A 12,245-nucleotide genomic window follows, 5' to 3' on the forward strand; every position below is an offset into this window, starting at 1 on the left:
GTGTGTCCAATTTTACAATTTTTATTTAACCTCAGGTCAGAGGTGCAGTAAGTAGTTAGTTTTAAGGCCAACAAGCAGCAAACCCACCACAGCAAGGTGAGGAGTGTATCAGACTTGTTTATTTATGTGATAATCTTTAAAACAAACATTTTAAATATATATAACCCTAGCTCATGGTGTGTGTGTGAGTGTGTGTTTGCCAAGTGTTCTGCTGTGGCCTTGCAGAGAGAAAATGGAAATGGTACGGACAGAGAGACTGCTCAATTTCACATTTTATCCACAAAATAATTAAAATACCAGTAAGAGGCAGCCAGTCTGTGTTGCAAGTGAATTACATATTTTCGCTACTCCATCGTCAACGACATTATTTGCTCTGCTAACTGGACGTCCTTCCCACGTGTCGCAGAGGCATGAGAAACGCTCACATGCCCCTGACCCCTGGTTTAAATACATATTATACGGCCCTGTTTTTTTCCTCCTAACTAGGTCTGTGCTGTTTGCTTTCTACCACATCTGCCAGTCATCCTTGTTTGTGTCCCAAGCTCCCCATTAAGAGAGGGCCGATAAATGTCTGCACGCACATACTGTTCATCCTGTGGACATGTGCAGGTCTGTGTGTGCATAAATACCGGAGACAAGCACGGACCTTCATAGATACTGGGGACATATAAAGGTGTGTGCCTTCATACGTAATGGAAGCACACACAAAACTTCACAAAAACTATGAACTGTGACCTACATGTGTTAACATAGTCAAAACTACATATGCTACATATAGATGTGTTTACATGCTTAGTTCATACATGCACACGTGCCTGCATGCAAAATTAGAAACTTAATTTCCAAAATTGCTTTACAGACTTTTAACTTCTCCACAGTAAGGTGTAGGTCTTATATATTAGTGTACATATATTGTTAGAGTTTAGCTTGATAAGTCCAGTAGTCTGAACAGACTTGCTTACAGCATTTGGGTCCTTGAAACCACTAATACTTGTTTAATATTTGATTTTCGTTATTCATATCATTGTGGAAAATACCAGTAAGAGACCTCTCCATTGTTTGATAAGCTGATTTCTCTGCAAGCCTGTGGCACCTGCGCCGCGTAACAAGGTTGCATAACGGTTAACTGAATAACCTGAAACCGTATGGATGGGAAAGGCTCCGTGCTGCCGTGAAACACAATCATAACAATCACGTGATGAAATAAAAACGGTGTCATTCAGCTGGAAAAACTCCACTTTTGCCTGACTCCTGAAAAAGTAGCAGCTCTGGTTTGGACATTTTCACCTCTTAGCTTTAATGTCTGTTTTATATAGAGCGCGCTGCCATCTTGTTATATCATCATCCAAGCTGCTTTCCGCAGCGAGTCGGGATGGTAGTAAAAGAAAATGGTTTGGTTTTTAGATCGAACTTTAAAAGCCTAACCAGAGCATTGCACCAAAACCCTTGAAAACAGATCGAGGAGTCACAGAGCACTGGTCCAAAACAAGTTAAATGATATTTGGCAGCTAAACAAGTACAAATAAAAGCAGTATGAATTAATCATGGAGGTTTGAGAAGATTACAATTACGAAGATTACAATTAATATTTTTCCCAGGACTTAACCCCAACCACAAACAGAAGTTGACTGAGGGCAAAGCTTCGATCAATTGTACATAATCAGCGGTCCACATGTCCACACGTTGCTAATGAATGTGTCGTAACAAGCTCGTGATTCTCCTCAACAGGTGATGTTCACAACCATAGCGCCCAAAGAAGATACCCACCTGAGGGGAACCCGCTGCCCCCCGGGCCCGGCGGCGGTCACCCTAACACACAGGAGGATGTTTTCAGGCTAAGCCTCTCCAAGGGAGTGTCCATGTCCCTCCCGTCCTCGCCTCTGCTGCCAAGACAGACCTACATGATGCCCTTACGCACTAGCAAGAGATCGCCAGGTACTCTTCGCCTTCTTCCTCCTCTGTCTTTTTTTTCTGATCTTTCATTGTATTTAATGCCACAGTTTAGTTTTGGTGTGAATGTTGTTTTTTGCACACTCAGACATCTGCTGCGTGGTCATTAGCAGTGTATTTATCCTCTGAGAACAGAGCAGTTTCGTTCCTTGTGCCGACGTAAACCAAGACACGCTTCAGTAAATGTCCCACAAACGTTTGGATTATTCCTATTCTTAGTCGTCTTTGATTGAGTCACGTAATGGGCGCTGCGTTCGTCTCAGCGGGCCCTGCTGGAAAAATGATCCCTCTTGCCTTCAGGTGTCTTTTAACAGTTTCTGAACATCCGACCGTCCTTCAGGAGAGACGGATCCCCGGCCTTTGAACACAGACGGAGCGGCTTTTAATTTATTCCTCTCCGTAAAACATGTCAAACAAATCTGAGTAATAGTCACTTTACGAACAATAAGTCATGTGGACGAAGCGCCTCGGATCGCACCGGTCAGACCACGAGCTCAGTTTCCTTCGAGGGAGTTGCATTTGTGTCAGCTTGTATTTGATCACCTTGCGTCAAAGAAGAGGTTTCTGTAGATGCGTCCGCGTGTTTACACCTCACCGCCTGGTAACGGTCATGTGTTTACACTGGATCCAGGTCCTCCCCGGGTTCTTTCTATCCACCGCGTCGTGGACGTGTTTGTTAGCAGCTGTGGAGCGCTTCAAAGCCAGGAATACCTTTTGTAGCTGAACTTGTTTCAACCTGAATCTTTGTATTCTGGAGGCTTGGCAAACAGGAGAGAAATCCTTTAAGCGGTCAGTGTGGCCCCTGCTCACATGTGGCGCTCATATGTGGGCTATCGAAGCCATTGTTTAGAGCGGTTGCAGCTTTGATGCGTTTGGTGTAAAGGTTTGTTGATTTGAAGTTGATAGTATGGTTTGACCTTTAAACAAACTCGTGCTATTCGAGTCAACGTCGCCGTTAAAAACGGTCACTCTGCAGTGCAACTAGCCTTGGGATTAAGGGTTGTGTTTGTGTATTTCATTGCATTCTTTAGATTGAAGCGTTGCCATTGTTTTCGTTTTCTCACCAGCTGCACTTATGTCATTTTGTGGGACTAAATACTGCAATCTGATGTAGCGCATTATGAACATGGATACACAAATATGCCTTAAACCGCTCTGTTAACTTACATAGTAAAAGGATTTGAAAAGCCTGTTTTAAGCTCATAAAATAAAGTGTTTGATGAAATGTAAGACTTGAAGGGAGAGAAAGAGAGAGATGAAGAGAGTGAAGAGGCTGGGTTTGTCAAGGTGAAACGGGCCCCGGGGACCCACAAAGGGGAAACACTCATTAAAGGAGTATTCCCTCTCGCGGTGCTCTGAGGCATGGATGAGGGCGAAAAAAAAATGACAACTTCCAAGATAGGATGTCATGGAGGACCACCAGCGAGAAAGGCTTTTTTTTTTTTTTTTTTTGTGGAGGGGGGGCAGTCTGTAGACGCTCCACCACGCTCCTCACAGGTAACTGTGAAAGCCCGTAGGGGGAGAGTTCACACCTCCAGTTAATAAACACATGCTGCAGGAAATGTCTCAGCTCTGCGACGAAATCAACATAGTTGGGTATGTTGACGTGTTTTCTCTTCTTGCTGAGCAAAGTATAGTATAGAGCTGAGTGTTAAAATGTTGTCTTTTTAAAAGGGAAGGACATTAAATAATTCTGTACTCTAATTCGACAATTTTAAGGAGATGATCGGTTAGAGTCAGGGTGAAAAGTCTCCGCAATGGAGGAGGCTCCGGGTTGCGGAGGCAGCATATAACTTTTGGTAAGCGAAGTCAGGTTCTGTCATGTTAGCATTCGTATTAGTTAGCATTCGTTAGCTCGGTAATTCAAATGATCAAATCAACAAATACAAATACTGGTGCTTTACACCCTCCTACTTGTTTGATATATATTTGGTTTCTGGACGTAAAGCTGGAATTATTGGTACCGTTTCAACACAAAAGTGGTGCAATGAAGCTATGAAGTCAGAGCCAGCGCATAATGCGGAGACGTTTCAGCAATTCAACAACAACACTGGGAAGATGTTTCGGAAATGCGCTGGAGCACAAACAAGCGGCGCGCAGGCAGATCGTCTGAATGTATGCAACAAACCCAACAGCGCATCTAAAATGATCATTGACATGTGTATTGTGATTGAAAACAGTTTACATGTCAGTGTTGCTTAATACGTCTTCACAAGACAAGAGACTGCTCTGGAAAGGCATCTTCCGGTCTAAACTTGTAGCACATGGCTTTTCTGTGCAAACTGGAATTTATTTTGCAGTGCGGTCAAACGGGTAGAAACTTTTTAAAGGGAGAAAAATGCTTTATTGAGTAAACCCATAAAGGAACTAGGATACACTGCTAATGCCATTTCAACTAGTCTTATGCACTAGTTCAGTTACGTCCTCAAGCCACCCTTCCCACATGTGTTTATACATACGTCCTCGAGTGCATTCTTTGATGCCGACGTTTGATGTGCTTCCCATTCAGCCATCTCTGATGTCTTGGAGGGTGGGTGCGGGGGGAGAAACGTTTTTGCGGCCGGCCTCCATTTCCCGACACGTCGGATAATCTACAGCAGTTCGGAAAGGCCCCAGATTGGTGGTTGTTCTTTTCATGAAAACTTCACAGGGGACAACAGAGGAACATCGAGCTAATTGGGAGTGTGACGGATGCCTGAGCCGCAAAGTCTGGTGGCGTTGAGTGGCGCACCTTTGATCAGCTAAGCCCAGAGCTTAACCATGAAACACGGCACCCTGACACATGTTGAACAGCAACTAGACTTTACTGTCGGTTTACAGGCCCCTTTAAGACCCTCCCCGGGGCCGAACGTACCCTCCGGAATGTACCTGTCTTGCCCATATACCCTCCTTGCTCCACCCCGGCCCAGATGGGGTGCAGAACAAACGCGAACCATCTCCCTAAGTGGATTGTTGACGCAGAAAATCTTTTTTCAGTGCTGCATGTGCTCCACCTCCCGCGAGTCTCCTGGGCATGTCCACAGTGACCTCCACTGGTTGTAACATGTTACTGTGCCGTTGTGAGATTAAAATCTATCCCCAGTGCTGCGCAGTTTACTGAGTTATTGGTTATATGGTTTGGCCTGAGCAGCAGTAAATAATATATCACGTATCGGTCACCACGAGTTTCCACTGAGAAGCTGAAGGATCGTAGATGCGGAGGTAATACTGATGCTGCTGTTGAATAGATAGTTGATGTGTGACCTTTCTGTATCTAGACATGAGCTTTGCTCCTGTGCCAGCCCGCAAAGGATCATAAAACAGCAATTCATAATAACCGATTGCTCTCCTGGACTGTGTGTCATCGTAATTGCTGTGTGTGCGTCACAGTCACAGCGGCACCGTTCTCTTGTCGGCCGCTGTGTACATTTGAAATAGGTTAATTGGTTTTTTGCTTTGATGGGAGATTCGTCTTTTGTTGACTCAGTGGGATGATTCATTTATTGATCAGCCGAGCAAATCATGACCAGATTATTATTATTACTATTATTTTTTGTTTGCATGGTCTCTCTATCTACAAGGACCTTGAGAGGGTTTTTCATTCAGCGAAGTCACCTTGCCAGTGGCGTTTATCTGGGTCGCACTCAACAATCATCTCTCACCAACAGCCTCGTAATTTTAGCTCGCCAGACGTAGCCATGTGGTTTGCGTGCTGGTAAGCTAATAAAGTACCAGTGTAACAGCTGTACGAGCTTGATTTTGGAGCAAAGGTTAATTGCTAGGGCAAATATTTTGGGACTTCAGATGTATCAGAGACGGGACATCCTGTTGTGTGCGACGGTCCATTATGACAATATGACTTGACGGACACTCGGTTAACAAAACCAAGACTACAGCTGTATTCAAGTTAAAAATGTGAGAGTTTAGTTTGCTTGCTGACTGTATGGGAACTGTAGATTTAAGGCATATGAACACTGCAGGTTGTGTAAAATCCCTCTAAACCTACGATTAACCTCTGCTCCAGTACAATTTGAAAGTCATTAAGCGTATATGCATCGTGCAAGTTCAATAGCACTGTCTGCTGTAACCAGTACTGCTTCTCCTTGCAAAATGTCATTCAGCCAAAATTAAATTAAAATATGGTATTGAAAGCGCCGGGCGGGTGAGCGGAGGGTTGATATATGTCGTTCGTCATCTTTAACAATTTATTTTGCGGTGCTGTCAAGAGGGTGGAAACTCTCTTCAAAGTGAGTTGTAGCCCTTTTGAGGTGAGCTCTCCTGAAGTCAACTGTGGGATTTTGACAGTAACCAGACAACCCTAGGGGAATACTGATGCCTTCCTGAGAGCAGGGCTGTAAAAGACCTTGCGAGGTTGCCTTTGAAAGGTTCCTCTGATGAGCACCTTGTGAAGAGTACTATCCAGTGCTCCACCTCACCACACTTCACTACACTCACCCTCTGGTTCCTTGTAACATGTAACCCTTTGTTTTTATATATATATATATATCTGCAGAGAAGTCTAAAATGGCCTAATGCCTCAGAGACCAGTGCTGAATAAACTGTTATTTCTTCCTCAACCAGTTAATTAGGGTGAGGGTATGATCATACTAGATCTTATCTTGCTGAGGTAAGAGGAAAATCGTTTTTTTGTTGTTTGAATGACTGGCCAAACTAAGACATAATTCAAAGCACATTTTGGAAACGGATGTGTAATCAATCATTACTATTGAACTAGTGTGTAAAAAAAAAAATTACTCTCATTGTGATATTGCAGAATGTGCAGAAATCACATAAAGTAGAGAATATAAAAATACTAATATTTGAGGCTGTGAATAGGGAATGAATCATAATTTAGCATTTGAATTTTAGGTTCAAACAGCACAAAAGCCTTCAATACTCGGTGGTTCCCTTTTTGATGGTGAAAAGATTTCAAGCTTGGTACAGGTATTGACAAGAACAGGTGCATAAGATATTCATTCATCCTGATTCATTTATCTCTCAGATACTAGACGCTGAGTTTGGAGCAGCATTCAGAAAACCGCAAAATCTCATCAAAATTTTTTCCACAATATCATTATTTTTCACTTTTGAGTTTGACTCATTACCACATTTCGCAGCATAATGACAGCTGCTGTGAAGCCGCTTTCATTCTCCTTGGTCGCACAAAGAGGACACACTGCCTCATTGATAAGTTGAAATGTGAAGAAGTCAGAGTCCATTTGGGGAATGCTGGGAAAGCTCCTTGATCACTTCCTAACCATGAACAATTCTCCCTTTCACTGGCATTGACTGGACGTTGTAAGTTGCTGGCGATGACTTTTCACGGTTCGGTATGCATTAGGGCTTGTACGCACAAAGTACGTGTGCCATGATGCTTTAATCATCGTGTCGACAGGACAATAACAACATACTGTAGATGCCTCCGAGGAGACGGGTGAGGAGCCCAGTCAGTCAGTGCAGCAAACTAGCAGCTTTTCATCAAGTCTGTGGAAAAAATTCCTAAAGATGAAGCCAATTCTACTGTGACACTCAGAATATCTAAGTCAGTCCTGAAATACAACAAAAGTACAACTGCAATGCGCACCCATCTGAAAACACTACGCTAGCACTAGCAGAGGAATGGTCCATATCCTCTCGACATCTGTCAATGAACAACTCCACCGAACACAATTTGATGATGAATTTCATTGTCTAAGTTACACAGAGAAGGTTTCACAGAAATCCCTCGTTTTTTAACCCGGTGACACAATCCCATTTCACAACATGCTGTGGAATGCTTTTAAATGCTATAGATGGTGCTGGGGTGCCGCCTGGTTTTATACAGTCTATGCATATCACAGTAGCCCATGAGCTGTCTGTTCTCAGCTTATGTATTCAGGTCAAGAATATGGATTTCATTGATGCAAATCATTGCTTTCTACTTTGTTTTTATCAGTGAGATGTCGATCACATAATGGTCAACTTCATGAAAAATATGAATTCATGCAACCACCAAGGGTGCGTATGTATTGGCCAGCTTTCTGGTTATGGATTCTCACAGTGAATACCAGTGAGTCCTCTGCAGTCACTGCTCGGCTGACTGGTTCACCCCAGAGAGATTCTTTCTCTCTCAGTTTTTCTTCCTCATCCATCTCCTCCCCTACCTACCTTTAAGTCACATTTGCATAGATACATTTACTGAAGGCACTGAAGGCAAACAGCTCAAGTTTCTGACCAGACAAATTAAGAGTTAGTGTGAAATATATACTCATGGAAATATATGATCTATAGCCTTCTGTCTTGCCTCGAAAGGTCACGTGATTTCATTGTGGGTCCTAAGCACCGTTTTTAGGGTCAAAGATTGATTTTTTACATTGGTACTCCATTCACATATCTGCCACTTTAAGGAGCGCCGTTAAATTGAATGGAGCTGCACACTGCTCCATTCACACCGTTAGTTGTGTTGATAAGGGCAGAATGTCCCGGTACGTTTGCCTCACGGTAACACCGGCAGCAGTGAGTATTTCAGGGCCATTTTACTGACCTCTTATTGTTTCCGGCGCTGGGGAAGTCTGATGCCTGTTGGAGTCTAAAACCGTTAAAAAGTGAAATATTGTTGAACACAGCCGTTTGTTGTGCGAGCCAAAGAAAAGTGCAACTCTTTCAGACTCATCGCACCATTATTTATCGCTGACATTAATGTTAGCACGCAAAAAGAACAACAACAAAACTCAAGTGCAACGTTGCGCAACGTAAACAGACTTTCCAATTGTCCCCCCCTAAGCCCACAGTGCATTGCTTTTTTTGTCCTCCACTACGTCACCCTTTTATTCCCTAGAATTTTGCCTTGAAGCCAACACGGAAATGCACTTCCTTATGTGACCACTTGAAGCTGTCTCCGAAAGCTAGTCAATCTCCAGTTTATTTAAAAATAAACATGTTTACAGCCTGGTACGCAGATAGTCTCTGAAAATAATTTCCACAGTCGTGCACGGGGGTTATGTTTTTGTTTTCAATATCTTACCTGTTTAAATTAAATCAAGCCTTAAAGGTATGCATAAATAAAGTCATGGCTACTTTAGGTGACGGTTTGATGACGGGTTGCTAGCTGTCTGCATAGGTGTCACTTTATGCCTCAGCTCCTTTCACCTATTTTGCCCATTTTAAGTTTCAGAGACTTTCAAGATGGCGACTACCGGTGGCACCGACATTGAGCTTCAAAACTGCTCTTGAGTGACATCGGGGAGTGTTTGTGTTTGTTTCAATACAATTAATCATGAAACATCAGGAGACTGCAGCTTCATTAATACTGAAGCCAAATAAACTCACTGCATCAAATGGAAGGATTCCTCCAAAAATACATTTGACGAACACAGGTTAGCTTAAGTATTCAAAATATGATATATTTCAAACTATTAATTTGTATAATTTATATACCAACGCTCCATGTGTAGTTCTACTGTAAATGATTGATTTAGAAATCTATACTTTTGTATTCGTCCATCAGTTTTTCCTCAGTCTTAGTGATATTTCCTGCCTGCATGGTGGTTTGGAAAATTAGCATTTATGCTAATTGTCCTACACATATCTTACATCAGTGTATGTCAATGGATTTGTATAAGGGATTTTTCATGTAAGGTGGGATGAAAGGAAGAGCGCATCTTATTTCTGCCTTTCTGTCCTTCAAGGGTCATATATCTGACGCTTCCATTTCTCTGACCTTTTCATGCCTGTTATAAAATGCAATTGCTTATTCGTCAGCGCTTCCATTTAGAAGGGCACGGCGGTAATGGTACCCTGTTAAATCTCGAGATGAGATTTTGAATGGAGAAGGGACTCCTCTGTGCCTTGTCTGATGCTTCGGCATTAAAGTCCTCCCGAAAGACCTTTTGCCTTTTTCCCTATATTATCAGCCCTTAGATGTGGCCTAAAATTACCCCTGATGGCCGGCCACATGTTTGTCATTTAATGTGTGGATCCTGTGTTCCTCTTGGCGGTTTGTTTAAACCGAATCTGAACCTAAGCATATGGTTTCGATTACTCGAACCAGGCCCCCTGTTGTTTCTAGATGAAATACAGGAACATGTCAGGCTTTTCCATACAAGATATTTACCTGAACTAAGTGTGTCTCACATACACCGTTCTCCGTGTCTGTAGTCCCGCTTTAATTGGAGCCATGTGACTCCTGGGTAATAGGTTGAGCCTGACTGTCCACACATGAATGGAGGTTTTCAGGACTCTCTCTGGCTTTGTCTGCCAAATAACAGGTTCACCTGGATTTCTTTTCCAGATGCTCCATAGTGTCTTTCAGGCTTAAATATATCTATATTCTCAAATAAAATACCTCAGAATCTAGTGCTTTTAAACAACACTTTCCTTACTACACACTATGACTCCTGCCTTACGTCACAAACGAGGAAACGCCCGGATACCAGAGATGGAAGCTCCTCACGTCTAATGAGAAACACCATTCCCCTTTTATGCATTTCAAGTTGCATATCCATAGATGGCACTGTGCGTCAAGCAGCCACGGTTTGAGTAATCGTTCCATCTGATTCAGAGGAATTCTTTGAAGTGGGAGTGGCCGCTTATCAAATTTGTTAATAGGAAATGGCTGTCCCCCGCTCTCGCGCCGTCTCATCTTTATGTTGCGACTGAGGGTTGCGCGTGCAGCCATCTGATAACAGGAGTCTGGCGGAGGAGAGAGGATGAGGTTGGGATTGGGTTACAGTAGGTCAAGGCTACAAGAGTGGCACCAGGGGAGGCACTCTTGTTGTTTGTTTTTTTTATGGATTTATGGACCTAAATTACACAGCCACCTCCTGTTTTTCAGAGCATGCTCTGCAGTTTGATTTTTTTTGTGTGTTTAGACTCTGAGATTTATTGCCTTTTTTTTTCAACATGGAAAATATGGGCTCCGAGGAGAGAGAGCTTCAAACCGTGCACAGCTAGTCGCTTAGGAGATGTTTTGTCTTCACGACTTAGTATTTAGACTGTCTTCACTTGGTTTCATGCGTGTATAGACAATTATATTCCCACTTTCAGGATTAGATTAGTAGGCGTTTGCTGCCGCTCAATGACGCTACCTTATTTTCTGTCTCTTTCAGGGCAAATTAAAAGTTGTTACGCAGTGTACTGTAAACAGCACTCAGAAATAGAAATGTTGCAAAGCGAGTCTCTGTGGAGGTGAATACGTGGTGGTTTGTCATAAAGTTCAGCACAGCGAGGAAGCGCCGTGTTTTGTAACGCTGTTGTGATGTGGTGCGTCGGGGAACAGAGCATCCAGCCAGCGCAGACTCCTCCTCGCGGAACACAAAGACGTTTCTCAGAGGAGCCTCTGTCCTAGATACATCATCTGACTCGCACCCGGACACCTTGACCTTAATCTATCCTAAACTGCAGCGGCGACGGGAGGAGGCGCTTTCAAAGGGCAGGTACCTGCAGGAGAACTTCCCGTCCGCTCTCCGTGCGTCTTCCGACGTGTGCGCGCGTCGGGGCTCTCGTTTTTAGTTCACTAAGAGGCTAATTGTTGTGGTTTCCTGCTGCAGTTTACATTCCCAGAGCCAGCCTGCAGTGTTTTACTGGGAGTCTCCAGCCATGCAGACAATATTCTGGGTTGTCAGACGGACCAGAGCTGCTATCAACGCAGGGAGCTGTCTGAGAGAGTGTGTGTGAGCCAGTGAGTTTTATGTGCGCTACGGAGTGCAGCCAAGCCTGTCCGACTAAGACACCACTGCCTCTCATCTCCAGTCCATCTGGAACATATTAATCCTGTGAGAACTCTCTCTCTCTCTCTCTCTCTTTCTCCGTCCCCCCCCCCCATTCTTCTGCATTTCTTTCCACCTCTCTCTCCCTTTCTCTCGCCCTCCCTCTCCCTCTCGTCCTCTCACTCATTTTCCCTGTATCTTCTGTGCTGGCAGGTCCAATCAGGAAGCCCAAATATGTAGAGAGCCCTCGCGTCCCTTCTGATGCCATCGTGTCAGCGCTGAGGAAGGTGGCCGATAACAAGGAGTGCTGCCACAATGGTGAGTTTTGCTTTTGATTTTTGCGTTCGTGCCTTTGAAAAGAAGAAGAAGAAGGAAAAAAAACAAAAACAATTTGGAAACTGCTTTAAGTGTTATCAGCCGGAGTCGGTGTGTGCGAGTTTCAGAACAGGGCTTTATCATTTAATGGTAGCATCAGTTCTTCCATGACTCACTGTAAGCACCAGGGGATTTGAGCTATTTTCCTTTATGTAGCCCCTAATGCAAACACACAACAGTGCCTGTGTTTATCCTGAACTCGGTGTTTAGATTACAGGAGTGAGTTTCCACCGCGTGAAGATAAATTGTCTGACC

At 43.6% G+C, this 12,245-nt stretch overlaps 1 protein-coding gene across 2 annotated transcripts in view; it reads left to right on the forward strand.

Annotated features, from left to right (window-relative positions):
- tanc1b (tetratricopeptide repeat, ankyrin repeat and coiled-coil containing 1b) overlaps positions 1-12,245 on the forward strand; it is a 98,156-nt gene that overhangs the window by 28,142 nt on the left and 57,769 nt on the right. For both annotated transcript variants that reach the window (XM_047600284.1, XM_047600285.1), the window contains exons 3-4: positions 1,729-1,935; positions 11,829-11,933. In XM_047600284.1, coding sequence (XP_047456240.1) covers positions 1,729-1,935; positions 11,829-11,933 — 312 coding nt within the window. The remainder of the gene's footprint in view (positions 1-1,728; positions 1,936-11,828; positions 11,934-12,245) is intronic.

This window comes from Mugil cephalus, chromosome 12, assembly GCF_022458985.1.
Source record: "Mugil cephalus isolate CIBA_MC_2020 chromosome 12, CIBA_Mcephalus_1.1, whole genome shotgun sequence".
NCBI classification, from domain to species: domain Eukaryota; kingdom Metazoa; phylum Chordata; class Actinopteri; order Mugiliformes; family Mugilidae; genus Mugil; species Mugil cephalus.